Source organism: Acomys russatus, chromosome 29, assembly GCF_903995435.1.
Source record: "Acomys russatus chromosome 29, mAcoRus1.1, whole genome shotgun sequence".
NCBI classification, from domain to species: domain Eukaryota; kingdom Metazoa; phylum Chordata; class Mammalia; order Rodentia; family Muridae; genus Acomys; species Acomys russatus.
In genome coordinates this window covers 11,356,582-11,384,024 of record NC_067165.1, presented here as the reverse complement: position 1 = coordinate 11,384,024, position 27,443 = coordinate 11,356,582, and the positions used below count along the sequence as shown (strand labels likewise).

Genomic DNA, 27,443 nt, shown 5'->3' with positions numbered 1-27,443 from the left:
TCTTCTGGCCCGCAGTCATACATGCAAGCAGAATACTGTATAAATAATAAAATTATTCAAAAAAAAAGCTCCAGGATCATTATAACAAAGATGTGTAATGCTGGGTTGATTGAAATGGGAAAACATACAAGATCAATAATGACTTAGGCAGTCATTGCCAAGTTAGAAATTTTTTTAAAAAATGTTTTTTTAAAAGAAATGGTCCTCCTCTCACCATTACTGTCCTGGCTTATGTCATTGCTCAGTTGTCACAGGAGCAACCCAAACCCTCACCCTTTTGATTTGTCAGCAGCACAAGGGAACCAGAGACCAGAACAGACAAGACATGAGTGTGAGAGTCGTCAGGCCCAGAGGATGGAGCAAGAGCGTCACAGGAAGAACCTGACAAGTGAAGGTGCTAGGTGTTACCAGCAGAAACTGTTCCGCAGAGGGTTCTGAGACAGCAGAGGCAGGAGGATGCCGCTGAAACACTTACTGCTACAGCACAATGGAAAGTGTAAAACATCAGCACATGGTCCAGATGAAGCCACTTCCCCCTGGGGTCTGTGGTGACTCCTTCCTGCCAAATAAAAGCCTAGCTTCCGAGGCTGGGGTTGGAGGTGGAAGACTCACGAGTGGCAATGTTGACAAGGAGGGAAATAGGGAGTTTGTAACCGAGATTGAGTCTGTTGCTCAGGACTGTGACTCCAACACTACCATTCGTCTGCCTTAGCAAAAATGCACAAACAAGTGAGTGACAGACCATACCATAAAGAAGGCAGAAGCTTGGGGAAGCTAGGCCTGTTAGATCTTGTCCATTAAATGCTAAAAATGCATCACCTTCTCCCCCCACCCAGCCGTGTGTGTGTGTGTGTGTGTGTGTGTGTGTGTACACGCATGCTCATGTGTGTGTGAGTATGTGTGTGTATGTTTGAGTGTGCATATCCATATGTATTTGTGGAAGCCAGAGATCAACACTGTATATCTTCCTCAATCACCCTCCACCTTATCATGTGAGCTAAGGTTTCTTTCTGAATCTTGAGCTCACCAAATTGGTTAAAATGGCTGGCCCGGGAATCTTCCTGGCTTATTTCCCCAACACTGTAATTCCAGAAATGTATCACCACACCCAGCTTAAATATGACATTTTCAGTATCCATGAGGCATTGGTCCTACAGGTGTAGTGTATAGATGGGTTGGAGAGATGGCTCAGTGGTTAAGAATACTTGTTCTTGCAGAGGGCCCCAGTTCAGTTCCCAGTACCTATATAGCGGCTCATGGATCCTTTGCCCTTTTCTGACCTTGCAGGCACCAGGCACACATGTGTTATATGGACATACATGCAAGCAAAGTACTTATGCATATACAATAAAATAAATGAAACTAAAAGTAAATTTAGAAAATCCATAGGTGCCCAAGCCCTTATATGAGGTGGCATAGTATTTGCATATAACATGCTTATACCGCCTAGTACAGTGTAAATGCTATGTATGTGGCTGTATTCTTTAGAGAACAGTGACGTGGAAAAGTGCTGCACACGTTCAGTACAGGTACAGATTTTTCCAACTATTCTTGAGCCACGGATGGCTGACACATCTTCCTATGTGGTTCTTCAGCAGATTCTGGCTTTTGGGAACTAGCTTCTATAGAAGTTATAGCTTTGATGGAACTATAAATTAACTTGTGTCCATAGCTTAGGACTCAGGACAGAAAAAATCTGAGCACTGTGGGGGCAGAAAGAACATTTTGGGTTTTTTCGTTGTTGTTGTTGTTTTGTTTTGTTTTGTTTTGTTTTTTAGTTTTTTGAGACAGGGTTTCTCTGTGTAGCCTTGGCTGTCCTGGACTCACTTTGTAGACCAGGCTGGCCTCGAACTCACAGCGATCCACCTGCCTCTGCCTCCCAAGTGCTGGGATTAAAGGCATGTGCTACCACGCCCGGCCAGAAAGAACATTTTGTCCACTTTTTTTTTTTTTCTTCAGCTTTGAGAACAGTGACTCATACACCCTAGGTGGCCAGTTCTTTTGAAATGAATTGTCATGTGACAAACTGTTCCAAAGCATGTGAGAACACATGGTATCTGTCTAGAACCCTAGAGAAGATAAGGAAAGAGGATAGCTGGTGTCTGGTAAAAGCATTTTAAAATAGTTATCCAGCTCCTTCTTTAATTACTATGTAACAAGCCCATTCTGTGGAGCACTGACTTTATTCCCCTACATTTTACTGTTAGGTTGTCTGTATCCAAGGCTGGCTTTACAGCAGGGACCGGAACAGTGACATGGCTCTAACTCAGAAAGGCATACACTTGGTCGAATATGGCTTAATGGTCTGCTATTGTAATCTTAAACCTAATTAGTGTTTAAGGTTTATACATTTACTTATTGAGCAGTCCGCAGCCCTCTGCTCTCTCTTTCCACCATGTGGGTTCATCCTTGCTCCTGAGCCAGTCGCCAGCTCTTATCCCACATTTTTATTTTGCAGTTGGATCTATAAATGATATGGCCGTCCTGATTGGACCTGAATAGTAGATAAACTCTGCAGCGGCGGAGCACTGTCTGTCCCTTCCCAAGTCAGGGTCTAGTGGCCCCACACAGCCATGAAAGGGAGCCATGGTGCCACTGGTGCACGCTAGAAATCAAGATGAGGATCAAGTACCAAATATTCACAAGCATAGTTTGGCAGGCCACACAGCACATGCATACTGGCCATACCCTCTTCAAAGCCCACCTACTTCCTCTGGCTGTTCATAAAATTCCAGAGTGGGAAAGCCGGTCTTTTCGCATGGCAGTTTATTTTTGTTAGTGACAAGGAAGAGAAATAATTACCTTGGCCTGAGCATTATTTCAAAATCTAAATTCAGATCTTCGGCGATTGGAAACTGTCACACTTAAAATAAGACACCCCAGGAAGGTACAAGAAATCTGCATGAATCCAGGCAAGCACCAGTGAGTGGAAAAAAACGCGGGTTGGCCTCTTCTTCCCCTCCCCCTCTCCCTCCCACCTTCTTCTTCCCCCTTCCCCACCGCAGCTACACGCTGGGTTCACTGGGGAGGGGGCTGGGTGATCCTCGCCAGCTCCCAGCTGGAGAAAGCCACCGGCTTGCCGCCACCACCACCGTATCCTCCACCCACCCACCCACTACCCGCGCGGTAGCAAGAGCAGAGTGATGGAGGCCTCTTGGCTGGAGAATCGCTGGGCGCGGCCCTTGCACCTGGCTTTGGTGTTTTGCCTGGCTCTGGGACTGATGCAGGTCATCAAGCTCTACCTGCGGAGACAGCGGCTGCTGCGAGACCTGCGCCCCTTCCCGGGGCCGCCTGCCCACTGGCTCCTGGGACACCAGAAGGTAGATGGAGGGAGGGGCGCCGCGGGATGCTGCGGAGGAAGCCCCAAGCCAAGCGTCTGCTTCCTTCTCTCCCTTGGTGTTCTGGCGGGGGAGGGGGGAACGGGGTAGGGCGGCGGCACTCCTCTGAAATACTAGGGTTTCTCGCATCCCCTCCAGGGAAGGGTAGCTAGAGAGGGGCGTTATTTGGGAAACCTGGATGTTAGAAAAGAACGCTAGGTGTCAGCTCAGCCTCCAGTCGACTGGGTATGTCTTTGGCTTGTATTGTTTTAAACTCATTATGTTGGTCTAAGTCATACTTATAAGTTATAGAAAATGTGCAAAAGTGAACCCAATAGTTGGTACATTCTAACGAGAAATACATACATACATACATACATACATACATACATACATACATACATACATAAATGTTTTTTTAAGAGCCCTGTAAAGCCGGGAGCAGTCCCACCCCACTGCTCTGAGGACACTAGTTGAGGAAGATTTGCTGAGTGAAAATCACTTGTTCTGTCTTACCTGTTTTCCAAATTCACTCCCAACCCAGACTCTTAAATTCTTTCAGACCATTGGAAGTAGCACTTGTGTGCTAAGTCTTCAGGCTACAAAAAGAAAGTGGGTCTTTGCCCTCGAGGGTCCCAAGTAAGATACAGACTTGAGCTGCAAAGAGAAAATAAAAATCTTGGGTAAGGAGGGATGACAGTGCCTCCTCCGAGGATGCCCAAGGGGCTGCACCAGCGCTCCAGGAATGGGTGGGCTGCCTTTGTTAAAGCTCCTCAGCTTCCCAGACTCTGGCATGAACCATTCCCATGTGCCGTGTGTTGACTCAGGGCCCTTCAGGAACACTCCCAGACACACATATACCACGCTTCCTTTTCTTCCTTTTTTCTCTTCTTTTTGTTAATATGTTTTGGTTGTTTGGGAGTTTGGATTTTGGGTTTGGGGTGGACAGAGTTAATCTCTATAGGCCAGGCTGTCCTAGAAGTCACTGTGTGGCCCCAGCTGTCTTCAAAGCCCAGGCTCCTAAGTACTGGCATCACGGACATGAGCCACCATCCTTTGCGACTATGTTTTTTCCTTCCTTTCATTTATCAGTTTACACTTAGGTTGACTCCCAATCTAGGCTATTTATAAATAGTGCTGCAGTAAACATAAAAGTCAGATGTCTTAATGAAATAGTAATTATTTATTTGGGGCATATACCCAGAAGATGACTCATTGGATTTTTTAGATTTATTTATTTCATTTTATGTGTGTGAGTGTCTTGCCTGCATGTGCATGTGTACGCCATGTATGTGCCCAGTACCCATAGAGATCAAAAGAGGCCATCAAATCTCCTGGAATAAGTTATAGATGGTTGTGAACTGCCATGTGGGTTCTGGGAACCAAACCCAGGTCCTCTGCATTAACAGCAAGTGCTTTTAACTACTGAGCCATCTCAAATACAGGTTTTGGTTTTGGTTTTTCAAGACAGGTTTTTCACTTGGTAGCCCTGGCTCTCCTGAAACTTACTTTGTAGACCAGGCTATCCTCAAACTCACAGAGATTCGCCTACCTCTGCCTCCCAAACACTGGGGTTAAAGGCATGTGCCACAACCACCTGGCTCTGAAAAAGTTTTTAATCTGGCTGTCACAGTTTTAGTTTCTCTGAGTTTTCTTATTCTCCATTCACCAGTTACCTTATATTACGTAAAAAACACTACACTTTAACAATAGCTATTTCTACGCACACGGGGACGCGCGCGCGTACACACACATACAACACACACACACACAAACACAAACATGGTTTCTTTGTATACCCTTGGCTTTCCCAGAACTCACTCTGTAGACCAGGCTGGCCTCGAACTCAGAGATCTGCCTTCCTTTGTCTCCCGAGTGCTAGGATTAAAGGCGCGTGCCGGCAATGCCCAGCAACAATAGCCATCTCTTAAACTCGATATTCTTTGGGTTGGCAGTCAGAGTTGAGTGAGGTCAGAGTCTTTCTAGGTGACTTTGGCTAGGCTGACTTAATGGGCCATTGTTCACTTCTGATTAGATAAAAGATGGCTGTTATTCTAAACACCTTGGTGTCTTCTGCCTGCTGTGTTATCTTTCAGAAGGCTAGCGGCAAGCCTGATCCTGCTTACCTTGTGTCAATGTCATAGGGTAGCAAGAGAGCATATCTGACCTTGCAAGCAGTGTTTAAGCTTCTCAGCCACATTTGCTCCACTTACATTGATTGAACAGATCCAGTCATGTAACCAAATCCAGTCAGGGGGAAGTACACAGAGCACATGAACAGGGGAGAGTAATGAGTTAGGACCGTTGTCATAGTAACTAAATACATCCTTCTTGATTATAGAGTTCTAAATTTTTTTCATTAGATGCTGTATCATATCTTGTTGAAGTTATTTTTATAAAACAGTGTTTGTTTCTCTCTTAACCTGGCAATCATACAAATAATTGAGACTCTTCTATATTTGTTTATAATAAGCTTCACAACACAATCTTGAGCAGCTTAAGTCTATTCTTAACCCTCTATGTTATCCTGACTCCATTTTTGCCATAATCCCCAAGTTACCTGATTTTTAGTCCTTTTGTTGCTCCAGCTGACTCTTCCTGATCTCTCTTGGACTTCCACCCTTGGCTGAATCCCCTGGATCTACTTCCTCTTCTAACTTCTCCTCCCCTGGCTGGCAGGAAGTCCAGCCCTATTCTCTACCCTGCTCATTGATTGGCTGTAAGCTGCTTTATTGACGTCAGGGAGACAGTTGAGGAGCAGAGTTTATACAACATTGAGACATCCTCAGAACAAGGGTTGCAACCAGACATGGGGCGCAGAGTACAGAAATAGGCATTTGAATTACACAATAGCTTTATGCCAGCAATATCTCCTTTGATGTATTGTAGTTTTCTGTAAACTTTTTTTCTAGTAACTGCGTATTCCTTTCTATTTATGTATTGTTATCTTTTGCTGCCAAACAAATTTCTCTCAAATATAGCAACTTCGAACAACAGGGTTTTTTTAAAGCTTTTTAGTTTATTTGTCCTTTTAGAAATACGCATATCACTGCCCATCAAGTTACTATAGATCCTTTGGCTTTTTCCCAGCACTGACATTGGCCTTTATAGTCCCCCTGGCTTCTTCCTTCTGTTCCTGTGTTCCTTTTGCTATCTTCGTGAGGTCTTTTTCGTCTCATAAAGGCCATCTCTTGCAAGTCTGTGTTTAGGGTCATTCTTATTTGTATAATCTAAAGTCAAAGCCAGTTGTCTTGCCACCATCAAAGTGGGTTCTGAATCCAAGTACAAAGATGCTATCTGATGTGGTTTTGTACCATTTTGGCCAACCTTTCCTTGACTATCTCACAACTTAAAATAACCATGTATTCTAATCTCCATTCTGCCACATGACTGGTTACCTGTGCTCAGGCACTTTATGTCTGTCCTCCTCACATCTTGCCTTCAAATGCCCCATGCCTAGCTCTCTCCCAGTTGACAGGCCTTGGTAGTCTTTTCATAGGCCTACTCACAGCTAAATTTCCATTTATCCCAGGATACCTAATTGTTTCTTGGTTTTACCACCAAAAGTCCTGCATCCTGGAAACCCTTCTATCCCAAACAAGCTGGAAAATTTAGCCATCCTACAGTCAAAAAGGCAGCTTGCTTACCTCATGATAAGAGAGGAGAGATCAAGATGGAAAGTCAAGAAGGAGGCAGCAATCTTTTTTTAACTTAGTTGAAACTTTTCTGCCATCACCTCTACTGTGATTAATTGGCCACGTCAACGAATCTTGAAGCACTGTGAGAGAGGACAGCACAGAGGTGAGATCTTGGGGGCCATCTTGTTGGTGGGTAGCACAGCACATTTAGCTTTGTGTTTTCCATGATAAAGGCTGTCCTCAAATGTCACATGGTTTGAGGCTGTAGTTTCTTATCCTATGAGGCACTACAGAGGTTTGGAAGTCTTCTGTACTCATAGAGAACTTTCCTAAAGAGCAATAAGTTAGAACCACTGTTGGAGGAACAGAACCATCAGTATCTACATCTCTTCTTATGGTTATACGAAGAAGAATTTTCTATTTTTCTACTTGGGCGGATTCTCAATGACTTGGCATTCTGGGAGTAAGAAGGCAGGAAGATAGGACATCTGGTTTGGTTTGGTATGGTTTGTTGGTTTTTTGAGACAGGGTTTCTCTGTGTAGCCTTGACTATCCTGGACTTGCTTTGTAGACTAGGCTGGCCTCGAACTCACAGTGATCCACCTGCCTCTGCCTCCCAAGTTCTGGGATTAAAGCCATGTGCCACCACACCCAACCGACATCTGACTTGTTAGACAGTCTTTCCCTAGGCTCTTGTTGTAGTTCGTTGTCTTGCTTTTAACTACCACAAGGCCTCGTGTCTTAAAACCTCAAAGTTTCTCTGGCTCGGTTTGTGTCAAAAAGCAAAACTCTTCTCCCTAAGTTCCTTGAGGCGGCTGAAGTGAACACTGCTTGAGGAAAGAGAAAGCTGAGGTACAACTAGGTCTCTTCCCATAACCCACCTCTTCTTTATGCTAATGCTTTACATTTAACTTTTTTCACTCAACCTAATTCACTTTCCCTAACCTTCTCAGTCCTCAACTTCTATTACTCTGTTTCTTGTTAGAGTTCATTTTCAACTCCATGCTTTCTAGAACTTAATTAAGAAGTTCTCAAGTGAAAGCTGAAAAACCCTGAAAATTGTCTCACAGATATTTTCTACCAATTACTGGGATTGAACTGTTAAAGAGGTGATTCTCTTAAAAGGCAAAGAAACAGCTTATTTCCATTCTGCTTTTATTCTCAATAAAATCTTCAAGAAATCACAAGTTGTATTGCCGTAAACCTTCTAAATACTTACCCTTGATTTCTGTGACTGTCTCATTGAACACTGGCCTGTGGGGCCTTGCATAATGTTATGGTTTAGGTCTGCTGCTTGGATTATGAATTTTGGGGGTTTTTATTCTATCATCTGATTTTGCTTTAGTTCAAGTTATTATATAATTGCATACACACTATTAACTGTTCTGTCTTTTAGTAGGCTAATTTGTTACTATGAAATGTCCCTTTTATTAAGTGAGAATCTTTGCCTTAAAGTCTACCTTATCTCACATTAGTGAAGTTACACTAGCTTTCTTTGGTAATATCAATGTTAAATTTTTCCAGCGATATGGAGACTTTTAAAAATTGTCTTCTATCAACACATATATAGTTTTCTATGCACTCTAACAATGTTTGTCTTTTGGTTGAAAACCTTAGTTCACTGCAATGTAACATATAATTGGTTTGTTCAAGAGTTAAACTCGCTTAATGTTAACTGAAAACCTGTCAGACACTTAGTGAAACGAGGCATTAAGGTCCGCTATGACCACTCCAGAGTCAACAAGAACCTTCTTGACTTCACGTGGTTTGGATAGGAAATGTCTCTGTAGGATCACGTGTCTAAACACCTAATACCCAGCCAGTGGCAGTTTGGAGAGGTTGGCATGGTGACATAAGTCACCAGAGGAGAGCCTTCGAGACATCTAGCCCAGGCTTGCTCCCAGTCCTATTGTCTACCCCGTGGCTCACCATGATTTAAACAACTCATAAGTGCCTATTGTCAAACAGAGAGGTGTATCCCATGTCTTCCCTGCTCCTGAATAGTCATCACCTAGTATGTCACAGGCCTGCCATAAGTGCTCGCTGCTTATGAATAAATATATATATTTACACTGTTAGAAAACCTCATGGTGGCTTGATGATGGGGGCATCAGCATCGTTTCAGGACCTGGGTCTCAGGATCTTAACCATTTAGTGGACCTAAATATCCAGAGACCAGCTCATAGATGAGAGCGGTTGACTGACAACACACAGATTTGGAAGGCACAGCCCTACCTCTTCTCTAGCCCTGTGATGTCCTCAGATGGAAGAGTGAGACTTACCTCACCTCACCCTCTGCCGGGAAGAGCCTAGGATGTGTCACTCAACAAGGATTTACTCCAATGGCGAAACGTGTATTTGTACCGGAGAAACAAACACATAAGCCTTGTCTAGGACATTATCCCCAACTTAGCCACCTAAGAGAAAGAATGTTTCCCTCTTTTAATAAAGGAGCCAGGTCCCGGGGGGGCTGGAGAGATGGCTCAGCGGTTAAAAGTACTGTCTGCTCTTCCAGTGGTCCTGAGTTCAATTCCCAGCAACCACATGGTGGCTCATAACCATCTATGGTGGGATCTGGTGCCCTCTTCTGGTGTGTAGGCATACGTGCAGGATATTGTGTACATAATAAATAAAGCTTTAAAAAAAAAAAAAAAGGATCCAGGTCCCTCTGCTGTGTAGAGCCCCGAAATCACCCTGTGTCTGTAAGACAAGGCCAGCCCGACTGACTTTCTAATGTCCTACCCTTTTCCACTATAGTTTCTTCAGGAGGATAATATGGAGACGCTTGATGAGATGGTCAGAAAGTACCCTTGTGCCTTCCCCTGCTGGGTAGGGCCCTTTCAGGCATTTTTCTACATCTATGATCCGGACTATGCAAAGATATTCCTAAGCAGAACAGGTAAGAGATGGGACAAAACTCAGAATCCTAAGCCTGCTAGGTAGGAGTGAGTTGCCCAACCTGAAACAAAGATTCGCCCTGGGCCTGGGAGAGATCCTGAGAAAGTATGGAGAGGGGACAGGTCTGCCCCGGTAACGGAGTTCTCCATCTACTCCCCAGTTCCTTGTCTAGTTTTGGCTCCAGGGCTCCGTAAGTCCCAGCTGCCACCACCAGCCTCAGGGGCTTTCTTTGCCTCCTTGGCTTTAGGACTTTTGAGTCAATAGCAGTGCTTCATACGTGAATTGCATCATGAGCACAGGTCTCCAGGGGAGATCAGAAACCGGCTTCTGTGGGTCCAAACAGAAGCGAAGATGGTCGAGCAATCATTCACTTACAGACCAGACTCTTGGTAACAGTCCTAATTATTCAGTTCCTTTGGAGAGCATAGGTCACTCCCCCAACCCGCCTACCCACACCCATGCAATCCATTGGCATCATTCTTCTTATGGATTTTCTCATAGCACAAAACTAGAGTGGCCAGTTTGAGTTCTGCCAACTTCGTGAGTGTCTTGCAGTCTAATCTTTCCCACGTTACAAATTCCTCACTCTTAGCAAAACCTAAGCAAAACAAAACTTCCTCTGAGCATCTCCATGTTTCTCTGTCCCCCTGCCCTGTCTAGAGTTCACCTCCTCAGAACCGGAGTCATAAAATATATTTACATTAGAGTCACAAGAACATCAGAGAGGCCTTTGTACCTCCGTGTCTGATGTTTTCTAACAAGCATACATGTCCCAACACTCATTCTGGAAACTTGTCCCTCTTCAAGTGAACCAGAAATGCTGAAGGGAATACACCAAGGAAGAAGATGAGCTTAAGTCCCGGGACGTTTTCTTGCCTGGAACTGAATCAAGGCCTGGGTTTTCCCAGCCTCCGAGGCTATAGAAAGTGAGCTGGGATTCCCTCCTGCCCACTGTGTGCGCTGAGTGCAGGCAAACGAAGGAAGCCTTCCCCGGCTTAAACTGGTCATGAGTGTTTTCACTAACGCTGCCTTTTATTTCCTCTGCTTGGTTCTGCAGACCCGAAGACCCAGCATCTGCACCAGTTCATGACTCCATGCATTGGTACGTGTGTGCTGTGTGCCGCCCGTTCTCACTCCAAACCACTTTCCCATAGCAGAGCACTCCCCAGAGACTCGAATCTGGGCCATCAAACACATATGGCGTGAATACAGAGTAGGAACCATCTGGGAGAAGAAAGAGAGCATTCCAGAGGGAGACAGGGGACCCAAGGGACATGGGGGTGGCAGCAGAGGGAGGAGACCAATGAAAACCAACAAACAAACAAAAACCCATGACGACAGGTAAATAAGAAAATGCCATGATGCAAAAACAGGGTTTTATATTATTCTCACCTAAATATATAATTTTTAAAGTTTGAAAGTGGAATCTGCAGACCTGAGTTCAACTCCCATTACCCACATAGAGAAGAGTGGCATGAGAGTCCCAACACTGGGAAGGCAGGAGCAGGCAGGTCTCTGGGCTGCCCAGCAGGCCTAACCTATTGGTGGGTTCCAAGCTAGTGAGAGACCTTATCTCAATTTAACGAAACAAAACAAACAAGGAAACAAACAAAAACAGTGGAATACACATGAACACATGACATTTCTAAAGAGTAAGGTCTATGAGGAGAGTTATCTAGGAGAGAGTCAAAGGTCAACCCAACAGCAGTTCACAGAAAGCACCCTCGTCTGTTTCTCTCCTCAAAGTCCCCTTTTCAAGACAGCATGCATGCGAATTCTTCAAAGTCTTAGCTTCACTAAGGGAGGATTTAATCCTTTCTTCTCTCTTGATTTCTTATATTTTTCTTTCTCTTGTTTTTATTTGCGTCTCAGTAAGATCTTCCTCTGACCTGTAGTTTGGCTTTATCCCATGAGCAGATAAATTAAGCTGCTTTCTCATGTCGTTAGTGTTTATTTTAGACCAGGAAGAAATTAAATGAAAGCATCTAGACTTTGGATTCAGAGCCCCTTAGATTCACATGCTGCTGTTCACTCTGATAGACTGCCTGAGCGTGATCTTAGAGACTCATTTTCCTCCTCTTCGAAATGAGCATGAGACAGGCTGGAGAGACGGCTCAGAGGTTAAGAGTACTAACTGCTCTCCCAGAGGTCCTGAGTTTCAATTCCCAGCAACCACTGGTGGCTCACAACCATCTATAATGAGATCTGATGCCCTCTTCTGGCCTGTAGGTGTACATGCAAATAGAGCTCTCATACATGAAATAAATTTTTAAAAACAACAACAACAAAAAATCAAACAAACGAAGGAAGGAAGGAAGAAAGAAAGAAAGAAAGGAGCGTGATAGCGTGACTGAGAGTCAGTGCTGTGGCTGCTGACAGAGGTGAACATTGTATTCCCAACACTTTAACAGCCAGCATTCAAACCAAGCCCCACAAACCTGGCATTTGGTAAGCACTCAAGAAGAGACGTCATTCACAAAATCCCAGCACTGAGAATGGGAAATGAACACAGTCCCACCGCTAGCCAGGAAGTTATTTGCAATGAGTACCTGCTGAGAAAGGGAAAGCCAGTTTTCCCAGATGGAGCATCACTGTGTATATTAACCACGTTCCAGGGCAGGCCCGTGCCCGGTAGGAATTGGCCAACAAAACACAGACTCCATGGTTTATTATGCACTTTGTTTCGGTTTGGTTTTGTCTTATTTATTTTATTTTGTTTGTTAGTCTGTTTTGATTTTTTTTTGTTTTGTTTTGTTTTGTTTTTCTTTTTTTGGGAGAAAGTGGAAAAGCATGAAGTTGAGCTGGCAGAGAGGCGGAAAGGATCCGGATGAGTGTGGGGAAGTAAAAGCATATGATCAACTACGTTGTATGAAAAAATATTTAAAAATTTAAAGGATGTTGTTCAAACTTAGTCCTTCAAAATATGTTTTAAGATTTATTTTATTTTTACTTGTATGTATGCTTGTGTATCTGTGTGTCTGTGCCCATGTGTGTAGTTTCCCATGGATGCAGAAAGGGGGCTTGGATTTCTGGATCTGTAGTTATAGATGGTTTATGAACCACCCAGTGCCGGTGCTGGCAGCTGAACGCCCGTTCTCATCAAGAGCAGCAAATATTCTAAACCACTGAGCTATCTCTCCAGCCCCTGAAAGCCAAACCTTAATGGCAGCACACTTTTGGCAATAAAAGATTGTGAAGTATCCGCCTAGATAAGGGTTTTCACAAACCAGTGTTTGAGGTGAGGGTACCTGGGATCGATGGACACCTTGCCTCCTTTCTGACAAGTCTGAGTTCACAGTAACGTTACAGACGGGTCTATAGCCAAGAGGAGATGGGTAATGTTTCTGCCATGAGCTAAGGAGGTATTGAGCTGAGTGCCTTGTGTATGTGTGTGCCCTCATGAATGCACAACACAGATTACCACGGTCCATTTTTCAGAAACTACGCCCCATCGGGTGTCAAAGCCTTTCAAGCCTTGGAACGCTTTCTCAGTGTTAAACATACTCACCCCAGGTGTGGGCATCAGAGCTCATCATGGTCCTCATCTGTCAGCTCCTTGCTGGTCACTACTGCTTCACAGCTACTTGTAAGTCAGCCGCGTCAGGCTGTGTTCTCTCCTCGTCTAATTAAATGCATGAGGTTTTGCACGTTTTCATTCTCAAGGAAGAGGACTGCTGAACCTAGAAGGACCCAGGTGGTTCCAACACCGCTGCCTCCTGTCCCCTGCATTCCATCATGACATCCTGATGCCATGTGTGGACATGATGGCCCAGTCTGTGAACGTGATGCTGGTAAGTGAGACACTAGATTAGACATCCATGTAGTGGACTGAGAAAAAAAAATCTGATTTAAAAAGCTGATTCAAAGAAATTAATCAGAATACAAGTGCCCGCTGAGTAGTGATGGCCATGTAAGCCTTTAGTGAATTATCTGAGTGATTAAAAAGGGGAAAGCTGGTGGTCCTCTGTCTTAGATTGAGTCTTGCATTCTATGGTGGTAAAACACAGATAGCAGGTGCTGTGGGAAGGAAGCCACGAGCAGCTAACCGGCTTCAGACTTCAGAGGTGACCCAAATTGGCCAGGAATATAAGCTGATTTGCACATGTCAGTATTAAGAACATGACACCCCTAGGCAGAGTGGTGTAAGCCAACGGCTGAAATGGTCTTGGTATGAGCGTGAAGGACCCAGCAAAGCATCGGTGCCCCTCGTAGGTGGTGGGGGATCTTTCGGTGAGTGGCACTGCTGTGGAGGAGGGGCATCCTTGTTGGGTAGCTTCTGATGTAAGCTGTAGAGGTTTTCACAGGTTTAATGTATTTATCTTAAAAACAGAGAATTTTTTAAATTAAAAAGCCAACAAATAATTGACACAGTGTCTTCATAAACTTCAAATGCCACAAAGCCAAATTTCCCTTCGTACCTGCAAGTTCATACTCTATTCCCAGGAAACAGTTGTTACCACCTTGTGGCTGAGCGGTCAGCCAAACTTCTACAGGAATGGCAGAGACTGGGAGAGCACCAGGCTCAAGGAAGGTGGAGAGGGGACGGAGATGGGGGAGGGGAGGGGTATCGCCCTCAGCGCTGCTCAGTGTCCAGCACAGTTCAGCTCCACCGGTAACCATTTCATCCCCTCTGTTTCTCGCAGCCATTTGTGTCCTGTGTTTCTCTCTCTCTCTCTCTCTCTCTCTCTCTCTCTCTCTCTCTCTCTCTCTCTCTCTCTCTCTCTCTCTCTCTCTCTCTCTCTCTCTCTCTCCTTCTTCTTCTTCTTCTTTAAAGATTTACTTTATGTGTATGAATATATATGTATCATGTGCCTGTGTGAGTTAGAAAGTATTAACTCCCCTGGAACTGGAGTTACAAATGATTGTGAGGTACCATGTGGGAGCTGGGAATTGAACTGAGGTCCTCTGCAAAAACAACCAGTGCTCTTAACCACTGAGCCATCTCTCCAGCCCTTCTCTCTGCATCTTTCCTTATGGTAGTATTTAATAGAATTTTCTACATAATATATTTTGATGACTTTTTCCCTCTCCCAACTCCTCCTAGATCCTCTTCACCTCCCCACCCACCAAATTCCATCTTCTTCTCTCTCTCTCCTCTCTCTCTCCCCTCTCTCTCCTCTCTCTCTCTCTTTCTCTCTCTCCTCTCTCTCTCTCTCTCTCTCTCTCTCTCTCTCTCTCTCTCTCTCTCTCTCTCTCTCTCTCCCCAAAACAAGCAAGAACAAAAAAAGCAAAAATTAAATTAAAATTTAAAGAGTCATATTGCAATTAAATTCGCTAAAGTTAATAGAGTTTGTATCGCAACCTTTCATGTCTTGCTCCTAACTTCTGTCTCTTGAGAGTTCTTAACCAACCTAATGTCGGTAAATGTAGTCACGGTGAAATAATCTCTGTATAAATTAGAGAATGTTTCAGGGGCCATTTTATAACACAGGTTAAGTAAATTTTCCAGAGATTACACTATTGCTTAAAATGTTTATTATATTTATTTATCGGTTGTGCTGCCCAGGTGAGGTGCAGGGCCTACTCTCCCAGGTGCAGCAGCTGGGGAGGGGCCGGGACAGCTCTTCCATGCCATACTCCATCCTCAGCTCCTGCAACCAGGGGCTGGTGTACTGTGGTTTCTGGGTGATATGTGGGGTCTGGTCTCCCCAGTGCTGCAGCTGGCTAGGGCATGGTCAGCTCTCCCACAATGTGCAGGTGAGGATGTGGCCAGTGCTGCACAGCCCTCAGGCATCAGCATTTCCCTGGGTGGCAGCCCAGACCAGGGATGTCTGCCTGGCCTTTGGTGGTAACAGACCTCTGCTGCTGCAGGACCATGGACACAGATCTGACCTCAGTGGCAGCCCAGGCCAGGACTGTCCCATGGGCCGAGGTGGGAGCACCGGCTACTCACATCAAGTGGTTCCTCACTGGCCCTGGAGTCTCCAGTTCTGACTCTTTTCACTGTGCCCACATCCTTCTGTTTCTCTTTCTCTTCCATTTCTCCACCACTTACTTGCTCCTCTTAGTGCTGCCCAGGGTTTCTGAGTGTTTGAGGTCATCTCTGGAGTGCTCTGCTCCGCCCATGCAGTATGCTGGACTGGTGATCATCTCAGGCTAGCTCCTTGTCCGGGACCAATGGTGCAGGACTTGGGCTTGCTCCTTGCTCAGGAAGGCCTGCCCATGTAGCCCCATGTGACCCTATGTAGAGAGGCTAGGGGTGCAGGTGATGGGAAGGGGGAGGTATCTGGGCTTACTGCAGCCCTGGCCGAGGTCTCAGGCTGGTTTCTTTTAGTCTCTGGCTCCTGCCTGCCAGGCCCCGTGGCCTTAGGAAGGATTTGTCTGTCTCCACTTGCTCCCCACCATGGGAGCCAGTCTGTGCCTGCACAGTGGTGCTGCACTGGTGGTTGTGTATGGCTTACAGTTTTCAGGCAATGTTAGGCTACTAATCACTCAGATGTTCACAGGCCGGAACACTGAGTTTAGACACAGCCTCTCTCCTCTCTGCCACCTACGGACACACAAGTGATGCAGCTTGCAAGGTCTGGAAGGGCAGCAGCTCTCTGCTGTATTTCTAAGGCTTCCAGAGCAGCTCAGGGGCCTGTCTTCCTCTCATTTCCTCCAAAGCTACCAGATTAGGCTCATCAGTGCTCCTCAAACGCCTGAGCCGAAACATCACACTGAATTCTAGTAATAGGTACAATAACAATTAATTCTTTAGAAAGATTAGCCAATTTAGCTGTAAGCCATCTGACCAAATGATAGACTCTTATGTGAAAGGCTCTCAAATTCTGCTTTTTATTCAGTCTCCAAGCATTCAGGACCTCAGCATCCAGCAACTAGGTTGACACCTGTAGGAAGAGCTCAACAAACAGAAATTGAACTAAATTTAAACGTTTGCATTTATTTGCATTTTTACACACAAAAAGAGTGCTCGCTGTGGTGAGCACTTTTATAACCGGGGTGTGGGCACTTTCCGACAGTTTAGCCGACTGACACCACGTTTGAGGCTGTGTGAGTAAGTAGGCCTCTTTCTGTGGGGAGGCGAGAGGCAGCTCCCTGCAACAGCTCCTTCTACAGATCTCCTTCGGCTCTCAATGCTTGACTCTGAAATTTTATTTTTTTATTTGAAATTTTTAAGTTAAAAATAGTTATATTATCCCCTCTTCTCCTCCCACCAACTCCTTTCACATCCCGCCTTGTTTCCTCTCAACCATTTAGTGGGGTGTGTGTGTGTGTGTGTGTGTGTGTGTGTGTGTGTGTGTGTGTTTGTTTTCAGGGCTGACCAGTGGTACTGAATAACCATTTAGGGGTCTCGTCATTCTCCCCCTTTCTTCAATCACTATTTGCCTAAAGCTCCTCGTCTATGATTGGGGCCCAGGATTTCCCCCTTTCCGCATTAGCATGTCTACTGGTATTATCAATTGCTGAATCTAAAATGTTTTTGAAAAATGCTTTGAATTTATTTTAAGTGGTTGAGAGTAGGGGTGGGGTACCTAGCGAGTTGGGGGTGAAAGGTGGAGGAAACCGTGGGGAGATGCCATGTGTGGAACTCTATACTGTTTGGCACAGAGCCGAGACAATCATTGAAGGACCATTTGTTTGATGTGAAGTGTGTGCGTCACGCTCTTTCTCGCTTGCTTGGTGTGTGTTTCCCACCCTCATGTCCTAAATAAACACAAGAGTTATCTATTCCTGGCCTTCAGTTCCTGTAAGGTCAGGGCTTTGTCCCTGAGATGATAAGGGAAGGGTTGGGGGAAAACAGGCAAATAAAGGCCATTTGATGATGGTGATGATATTGATCTTGGCTTCCTCTGGCAGGATAAGTGGGAGAAGATGTGGACCACTCAGGAAACAACCATAGAGGTCTTTGAACACATCAACTTGATGGCCCTGGACATAATCATGAAATGTGCTTTTGGCCAGGAGACCAACTGCCAGATAAACAGGTTAGTGAGGGGACAGTAAACAAGCTCATTGCGATCTGAGTCCATTATTAACCCATTGTTCCAACTTTTTCTTCTAGCACCTATGAGCCCTATGTGAAGGCAACATTTGAACTTGACGAAATCATTTCTTTTCGCTTGTATAATTTCTGGCATCATCATGACATAATTTTCAAGTTCAGCCCTAAGGGCCACTCCTTCCCGGAGTTGGGCAAAGTGATACATCAGTGCACAGGTAAAAGCGTAGGCCTTTCTTGCATGTGGGTTACCCAAGTCCACGCACCATCATGCCTGTCATATGTGTAGAAGCATAAGTCCCACAGTAAGCAAGAAAAGAATTCTTTTTCTTTTTGGAGCCTTAATATTGTCACTGCTCAAATAATTACAATTTCAGCCTTTTAAATTAAGTTTACTTGCCGGGCGATGGTGGCGCATGCCTTTAATCCCAGCACTCGGGAGACAGAGGCAGGTGGATCGCTGTGAGTTCGAGGCCAACATGGTCTACAAAGCGAGTCCAGGACAACCAAGGCTACACAAGGCTACCCTGTCTCAAAAAAAAATTAAGTTTACTCCCTCATTATCATGTACTGTACAAATTTATTATAGGCAGTTATTCCCAGTGCATATATAACAGGAGCATTTAAGATTTCAAGATGTGCATGGCATGAGGCTTTCTTGTGCAGTAAGTTACGTAACAATTACAAGCTAAAATGCTTGCACAGCATGGACACGGAGGAAAACATAGATGGGAGTATGTGTCCCAAAGACACCCAAAAGCTAGGTACGGTGCACGTCTTTAATCCCAGCACTCAGGAGGCTGAGGCAGGCAGTCACTGGGAGTTCAAGGCTAGCCTGGTCTACACATGAGTTCCAGGACAGCCTGGAATTTTCGTCATGTGGATGTTGGGAATTGAACCTGGGTCCTCTGGAGAAGTAGGCAGTGCTCTTAACTACTGAGCCATTGGTCCGCATCCAGTAGTAACTGTGCTCACACTTTCATACAAGGGCGCGTTGATCATCTTCATTCCCGCATTGCTTTCTCGTGTCCCCTCCCGCTCTTGCTGAACCCCCTTTTTCCAGCTCCTGTCCCTCCTACCTTCATGTCTTTTTTTTTTTTTTTTTTTTTTTGTAACCTTGCTGAGCTTGATTCGTTTTGCTTCCATAAGCACGGATGAGAAGCTACGTTCGTGACATACAGAAAACATTTTTGAAAATCAAAACATACTAGTCTACTTAGGTCTATCCAAGTTCACTTAAAATTTATATGGAATGATGATTCAAATAAAACTGACCCCAATTAAAAGAGAAAACAAAGTAGTTTCTGTAGAAGGTAGTTGAGCTAGTCTGTCCCATGTCCTGTTTTTGACTGTTTGCTTACTTGCCTTTCACCCCTTTAGTTATACATGTTGGGCACTTTCTCTGCTGCCTATTTATTTCATTGGGTAATTTCCATGAAAACAAGATTTCAGACTAAGGAGGAAAACAGTGATTGGCCATTTGCATCTAACTTTGCAACCACGTTGGTCATTTTGTTTGTTTACTGAGAGAAACTAACTTTTGGTCTCTTCTGTTTGAAATTTTTGCTCAAGGTTGACTGTTGACGGAAAATAAGCCCTTCATACAAGTTAGTGTGTTTGGATATAATATACCCACTCCGCCCTCCAAAAGCAGGCAATTTATGACACTCTGTGTGGGCTCTACCTTGCTTTATAATGCATCTGCCTTTGACTACCCCCGCTGTCCCTTCAGTAACGAAGACCTCTTATTCTACACAGAAAAGATAATCCAGGACAGAAAGAAAATCCGCAAGGATGGAGTAAAACAGGATGACACTCAAAGGTCTCAAGATTTTCTGGATATCGTACTTTCTGCCCAGGTAAATAAATGCACCAAAAGTCTAGGCCTGCTCAAACAGCTGCTAACCACGTGGGAGGGTGGATGAGAAAGTGGAGTCAGGGCAGGAAGGCAGACGCAAACCTCTTCAGCCAAATCCAAGCAGTGCACGGGCTATGAGCACTTGGCTCTTGGTGAAAAGACTGAGAGCTGCAACTCACTAGGAGTGGGCGAACACAACGTTACCTGTTTGTCGTGCAGATAGCTCCATACAGATGGAACTCTAAGCTCCATACAGAGAGCTGGAGCTTAGAGACCTGTAGAAGAGTTAGAAGCACAAACAAGCACTTTATAAAGAAATGTTGAGAAATTAGGTACATCCGGAAGAGTAAAGAAATATTTCCAAGTGCTTATGCAAAGGCTAATTTTGGTTCTCCTTTGTGCTCTGGGAAAAGTGGGATTTGTAGCATGCATTTGGGCAGACTAAACTAAAACTGAACCCTTTCTTTGAAACACTAGTATTTCTGTAGAATATCATTTTGATGGTGTCTCCAAACATCTGTGAAACAATGTTTCATTCGGCTATCTTTGCCGCGTGCTATAGGCGGAAGATGAGAGAGCCTTCTCAGACGCTGACCTGCGGTCTGAGGTGAACACCTTCATGTGGTCTGGACACGATGCCTCTGCAGCCAGCATCTCCTGGCTCCTCTACTGCCTGGCTCTGAACCCTGAGCATCAAGACAGATGCAGGACAGAGATCAGGAGCATCCTGAGAGATGGGTCTTCCATTACCTGGTAAGACCTGCTGCCCTAAGTACAACATCTTAGCTCTCTTTTTGGGATTTTGCTCATTTCTTACCCTGATGCCTTAGTGACCACAGTGTCCCTCGGGTATGTGTACACCAAAGCAGAGGAAGAAGACCACTTGTCTTTTCTTTCTAAAGAGAGCCTGAGGTAAGCCTATCTTCTGCAAAAGAATTTCAGTATCCATAAACCATCCATCACTATTTTTTTTCTACACAATGTTGCATTTGTTTCTTTCACCCAAGCTGTGGCACATTTGAAGTGAGGAACTGGCCTGAGGCATGCGTGTGGGGCTTCAAAGGCAAGACTCCACAGGTACTCCTTGTTGAGAAGGCTGAAGAAGTAACTGCATCATTAAGGTCACTGTAGATACCCTAGGCCATCTCCAGGTCACTAGCATCATACTTCGGGATAGGGTAGACTCTGAACTTTACACGTGATATTAAATAGTTACATTCTGTTTCTGCGTTTAGAAAATGTTGACTGCTGGCCATGGTGGCGCATGCCTCTAACCCCAGTACTCAGGAGGCAGAGTCAGGTGGATCTCTGTGAGGTCAAGATATTTGCTGGCCCCCAGAAGACAGATTCACACCCTTGACCAAGAATGAGACTCCCCCGCCCCCCTTGAGGAACCAGTACGTCTAGGAAAGGTAGAGTAAACCAGAAGAAGGCCCCAACTCGGCTTCACCAGACTTAATGTATCTTGCTTTTAATAAGCTAGATGCTGGGCATGCCCTCAGACATGCTACCTGCAAGGAAGTAATGTAACCCTGGAAAGTCATTCCCACTGCTCTAGTCAGAGGGACAGAAGATAAAAAATACTAAAGTCCATTGGGCCACATGTCGCAAGCAAAGGGCAGCTCAGAAGACAAAACCTGAAGTTCTAAAGGCAGTAGAGATTTCCTTTCATAAGGAACCAAGAGTCATTTCCCAGCAGAAGTTCAAAGCTTCATCTAAGAGCTTGGGAGGTGGCTAGCAGCCACTAACGTGCTTGGTGCACAAACGTGAGGACCTGAGTTGATCCCTAGCACCCACATGAAAGAAAGGAAGAAAGAAAGAAAGAAAGAAAGAAAGAAAGAAAGAAAGAAAGAAAGACGAGCAGAGTACCAGCAAGATGTCATGGAAGCCTATTCTGAATTTAAACCCCATAATCCACTTAAAGGTAGAAATAAAGATCTGACTCCACAATGTTGCCTCTGACCTCCACGTGTGTACCATGGCATACACACACACACACACACACACACACACACACACACACACACAGTCATCTACACTGCATAAAATACAGTGTTAAGTAATGACTTTTTAACTGACAAAAGTATGCATGTTTGTTTGCATATATAAGTTATAGCATACCATATACTGTTTTCATCCATGCACGCATGCATTTTGAAATAACTAAACCAATAGGCACATCCATTAACTATGTAACTATTTTGTGGTAAGGGCATCTAAAATATACTCACTGAGCAATTTCCAAATATACAACAATGTATCTCCTCCATATCTGTGTGAGATTCTGCACTTCCTGTCATCACCCCCCTGCTCGGCACTGCCATACTTTCTGCTTCTATGACTTCAACTTCTATACAGCCACGTGTGGCTGGGTTCATGGAGTGTTTGGCTCTCTGAGTCTGCCTCATGTTGTTTTGCCTAATGTCCTCCAGGCTCACTCATGAGTTGACAAATGAGTGGTACACGGCATTGTGTTGTGTGTATGTGCGTGCTTTTTATGCATTCTTCTGATAATGGCACGTAGGCTGATTCCATATCTGAACTATCGTGAACAAAGCTGCAGTTGATAACAGTGATGAAATTCCTGCATCATGCAGTGCTTCCGCTTGTAGAGTTTTAGGAACGTCCATGCTGCTTTCCATTTGGATGTATCAATCCATGTTAACACTGACGGTGTGCAAGAATCCTGCTTTCTCCAAATACTCACCAACATTTGTTTGTGTCTCTTTTCTCTAACAAGTGTGAAGTGATAGCTCATTGTTGGTTCTCTCTCTCTCTCTCTCTCTCTCTCTCTCCTCTCCTCCTCTCTCTCTCTCTTTCTCTCTCTCTCTCTCTCTCTCATGATTTGGGATATTGAGAACTTTTCCACATGCCTGTCAAGTATTTGTAGGTCAGCTTTTGAGAAATGCCTTATTTAAGCCCTTTTCATGTATTTTAATGTTTGTGTCTTATTGAGTTATTTGAGTTCTTTATATATTTTAAATGTTAATTCCTTATCATACATGTGGTTCACAAATGTTTCCCCCATTTTGTAGCTCATCACTCTGATGCTTCCTTGTCATACATGAGGAATTTTTTTCACTTAATATAAATTCCTCTGGGTTTTTTTTGTTTGTTTGTTTGTTTTGTTTTGTTTTTGTTGTTTATGCTTTCAAGAGAAAAAAAACAAAATATCTTTGCAATAACCCATGTCAGCAAGCATCTCTCGGTCATTGGTTTCTGTAGTCGTTTTGCAATCAGACAGTATTTATAAGTATTCAGTTCTGGGGTGAGTTTTGTATATAGGCTAAGGGTCTCAGTTTATTCTTGATGTGCATATCCAGCTTTCTCAACATCAGCCCCTGAAGCGAATATCCTTTCCCCATTGTCCTCTTGGCACCTTTGCTGAAGATTGTCTCTAAGTGTGTGTGTGGATAAAGATGAAGATGAGTCCAGGCTCTCCACCTGCTCCATTTGTTTTTTTATTACCACAGCTTCCCAGTACATTTGCCAGACCAAGCATTGTCTCACACAAGGCACTTTGGTCTGTGAAATCATTGCTCCTGGTGGGGAGGGATCCAAGTGGGAAGCCTCCTATCCTATCAGCTCACTGGCTAGTCCAGTCCATTTTTATCTATTCACTAAACTTGGAAGAGTGTTGTGTCTATTTCAAGCATGAATTCAATGCGTTATCTTGTCTGTTGTAGTTACTTAAGAAACAAATAAGGCTGGGTACGGTGATTCCCACCTTTAACCCCATCAGGGGCATGCAGATCTTTGTCAATGTGAAGCCACTACAGCTTACACTAGTGAGTTCCAGGACAGCCAGAGCTACATTGTGAGACCCTGTCTCAAAAAAACAAAATAAATAAAATAAAACAAAGAGAAGAAGAAGAAGAAGAAGAAAAGAAAGAAAGAAACTCATGTGTTAACATTTTGAGGTCCACTTAGATCCAACATAATTCAAACACCAGGTCAATGCAGATGACAAAAATTTATTGCAATCAAGCCACTACTGATCAGTCAGGGCTACAGAACAGACCCAGGAGCTGAACTGAGACCTTGAAGGAAAGTTGTATGTCATATTTAAAAGATGAACTCATAAAGCAAAGGGATGTGAGGTGGACTGTAGCATTGTCCCATCATATTTTGATATAAGGGGTTACGCAAGGATAGGAGTTGATTCCTGGGCCTGACAACATGAACTTAGTTTGACCCTGCTAACAAGATGGAGAAGTTGTCCCTGAGATTGCTGGACTCGGGCAACTGTCTCCTTACAACAGAAGCTGTTCAGCTGTTGGGAAGTCCCCAGCTCCCCGAGGGCCTGGGACCTTGAACTTAGTTTTCCCGTTGATTAAATGGAGCCTTAAAACAAAAGGGCAGTACTTAGAACACGTTTCTTTTGCTTATTCCCAACATTGACCTTTCTCATTCTTGATTGATCTAAATTTGAAAACAGCAATTGAGTCCTGGCCAGGTTTAGAAGAAGAAGAAGAGGAGGAGAAGGAGGAAGAGGAGGAGGAGGAGGAGGAAGTAGTCCAGATGATCTGTTAACTGTTCTCTCTTTTAATGAAAGAAAAGGGAAAATACCTCAAAGAACACGTTTTTTATGTGTTTATGTGTTTTATGTGTTTATGTGGGGGGAGGGGCGAGTACATGCACATGAGTGCAGGTGCCATAGAGTCCAGAAGACAGTGTCAGATTCCCCAGAGCTGGAGTGGTTATAAGCCACCTGACACAGCACTGGGAACTGAACTCAGGTCCTTTGAAAGAGCAGCAAGTGCTTTTTTCCCTTTTTTTTATAATTCATTAATTTGCTTTACATCCCGATCACAGTTTCCCCTCCCTCTCCTCTCAGTCCCTCCTTTCCCCTCTTCTCCCCCATACCCCAATCCCTTTCTCCTCAGAGAAGGGAAAGCCTCCCGTGGATATCATCCTGCCTTAGCATACCAAGTGGCAGTGAGGACTAGGCGCATCTTCTTGGGCTAGACAAGACATGCCAGTTAGGCACGCAGGCAGGCAACAGAGTCAGAGACAGATCCTACTCCACTTGTTAGGGGGCCCACATGAGACTAAGCTGCACATCTGTTACATGTATGTAGAGGGCCTATGTCCATTCCATGCATGCTCTTTGGTTACTGGTTCAGTCTCTGTGAGCCCCTATGGGCCCAGGTTAGTTGATTCTGTAGGTTTTCTTGTGGTGTTCTTGACCCCTCTGGCTTCTTCAATCCTTCCGACCCCTTTTCCACAAGATTCTCTGAGCTCTGGAAAATGTTTGGCTGTGGGTCTCTGTATCTGTTTCCATCAGCTGCTGAAGCCTCTCAGAGGACGGCTATGCTAGGCTTCTGTCTGCAAGTATAGGAGAATATCATTAATAGTGTCAAGGGTGTGCTCTCTCTCATGGCATGGGTCTCAAGTAGGGCCAGTCATTGGTTGGCCATTCCCTCAATTTCTGCTCCATCTTTATCCCTGCACATCTGGTAGGCAGGACAAATTGTGAGTTGACAGTTTTGTGGGTGGGTTGGTGTCCCTATCCCTCCGTTGGAAGTTTTGCCTGGTTACAGAAAGTGGCCTTGTAGGTTCTCCTTATTGCAAGGAGTCTTAGCTAGGGTCACCCTCACAGATTCCTAAGAGTTTCCCTTGTCCTAAGTTTCTAGCTTATCCCAGAGATACCCCACCCCCACCACTCCCAATTCTCTCCCTTCTGTCATCTCCACACTTGATCCCTTCTGTTCCCCTCCCCACCCTCCTCTCCCACCCAGTTCCCTCCATCCATCTATTTTATTTCCCCTTCTCAGTGAAATTCAAGCATCCTCCCTTAGGGCCTCCTTGTTAATTACCTTCTTTGGGACTCTGGATTGTAGCATGGTCCTCCTGTACTTTGTGGCTGATATCCACTTATACGTGAGTACATCCCACGTGTGTCTTCTGGGTCTGGATTACCTCGTTCAGAAGGATATTTTATAGTTCCACCCATTTGGTTTCAAATTTCATGATGTTCTTGTTTTTAATAGCTTAGTAGTATTCCATTGTGTTATTGTACCACACTTTCTTTATCCATTCTTTGTTTGAGGGACATCTAGGTTGTTTCCAGTTTCTGGCTATTATGAATAAAGCTGCAGCAAGGACCCTTAACTGATGAGCCGTCTCCACTCCCAGAACACATTTTTGGTTTGGTGTGGTTTGGTTTGGTTTGGTTTGGTTTTTTGTTTGGGGGGTTTAGGTTTTTTGTTTGTTTGGTTGGTTTGGTTTGGTTTTGTTTGTTTTGGTTTTGGTTTATTTGGTTTAGTTTAGTTGTTTTGGTTTTGGTTTTGGGGTTTTGGTTTTTTGAGACAGAGTTTCTCTGTATAGCCTTAGTTGTCCTGGACTCTCTTTGTAGACTAGACTGGCCTCAAGCTCACAGAGATCTGCCAGTCTCTGCCTCCCTAAGTGCTGGAATTACAGGTATGCACCACTGCCCCAGGCCAGAACACATTTTTTAAAAACTCTATAACATACCCATTATTTTTATTAATAAAATTTACATGTGGAATTCAGAAAATTTTAAGCAATTTCTTTCTTTGTCTCCTTGTCAGGCAATTTCTGTGTTGGTTTAACATTATTTTCTCAGGAAGATTTATGGAGGTTCAAGGCCAGACTGGTGTATCCAAAGAGTTCCGGGCCATTAAGGGCTACAGAGTGAAATCCTGTCTCAAAACAAAAACTGAAATTCTTCTTTCCTTTTGCATTGATATGAGCAAAACTGTTATTCTTAATTACACAAGTGCCAGAGTTGACACAATTGCCCTTTTATTTCCTGGCCTAGATGGGGAAAGAATTCAGAACTAAAATTTTTAAGAAGCTAATGCCTACATTTAAGTAAGCCATTTAAAAAAAGGAAATAGAAATGCAATTGGGCAAAATGACTGAATGTATGCAGCCATTTCCTTGACCTCCTTTGACTAGCCAGATAAAAATGAAACACTTCATTCTTTTCCTGCTCTCACTGCAGGCTTGCTCTGTGGCGAGAGTTCTTTTCATCTTAAAGGCAAATCTTAAGGTGTCCCATCGAGTCCCGTCAAATCACAAACCACTCTCATGCAGGCAACTAGCTTGTATAGTCCAGAGCCATAGCAAACCACCATCCATAGGCTCATCCACTTGGCGCCTCGCCCTCCCTCCTCGGCCTTTCTTTGGCCTGGAAGCCAGTAGCGTGAGAGGGACTTGTTGTTGGCTTGTCTAATTGACCAGCTTCTCCCCTGCCCTGAGGCCCTGACCCAGAAATGACTCAAGTATGAAGGGGAAAGCAGCTGGAACTATCGTGGTCATGCCAAGGGTTTTGCAGATACTTTGTGTTCCTCCTCCCTCTCAGCCAATACCTCTGCAGGTATTTTGGAGACTCTCTCCCTGGAACTTTCTAGTGGTGGTTCATGGGATGGAAGAACTCTGGACACAGTGCAGCTCCAGCTGGTCTCCCTCCTCCTCCACCCGACACACCTGTGCATCCCTACCTTGCTTCAGCTACTCTCCCCTGCTGGTCTGTCTGCTCTGTCCTGGTTCTGTGCTCCCCAGACTCCAGGAAGCACACGGCAGATCCTCTAAGTGACCCGGATTAAGTCTCTCCTTGTTTATGATGAGTAGCATCCCACTCCATCTCCCAGGGCACCTCAGCATTTCACCAATTCTCTTTAAATGATTTTTCTGATTTTCCCCTCTCTTAACCTTCTTTAGTCTTTAGCTCTGCCTTCTACATTCTTCCTTCCTGTGAAGAGTTAAGTTGCAACACTGCTTTTCATAAGCCTTGTTAGGCATGTCATGTCTGTGTGTCTGCC

The 27,443-nt window shown here is 44.5% G+C and overlaps 1 protein-coding gene and 1 pseudogene across 1 annotated transcript in view; one reads left to right on the top strand and one right to left on the bottom strand.

Annotated features, from left to right (window-relative positions):
• The first annotated feature begins 3,113 nt into the window (after positions 1–3,113).
• LOC127211426 (cytochrome P450 4X1) overlaps positions 3,114–27,443 on the top strand; it is a 29,120-nt gene continuing 4,790 nt past the window's right edge. Inside the window, exons 1-8 of the mRNA XM_051171303.1 lie at positions 3,114–3,320; positions 9,713–9,854; positions 10,911–10,955; positions 13,517–13,644; positions 17,654–17,781; positions 17,859–18,013; positions 19,554–19,654; positions 20,216–20,406. Of these exons, the coding sequence (XP_051027260.1) occupies positions 3,144–3,320; positions 9,713–9,854; positions 10,911–10,955; positions 13,517–13,644; positions 17,654–17,781; positions 17,859–18,013; positions 19,554–19,654; positions 20,216–20,406 (1,067 nt within the window). The 5' untranslated portion in view covers positions 3,114–3,143. The remainder of the gene's footprint in view (positions 3,321–9,712; positions 9,855–10,910; positions 10,956–13,516; positions 13,645–17,653; positions 17,782–17,858; positions 18,014–19,553; positions 19,655–20,215; positions 20,407–27,443) is intronic.
• Positions 16,266–16,389, bottom strand: LOC127212103 (uncharacterized; annotated as a pseudogene).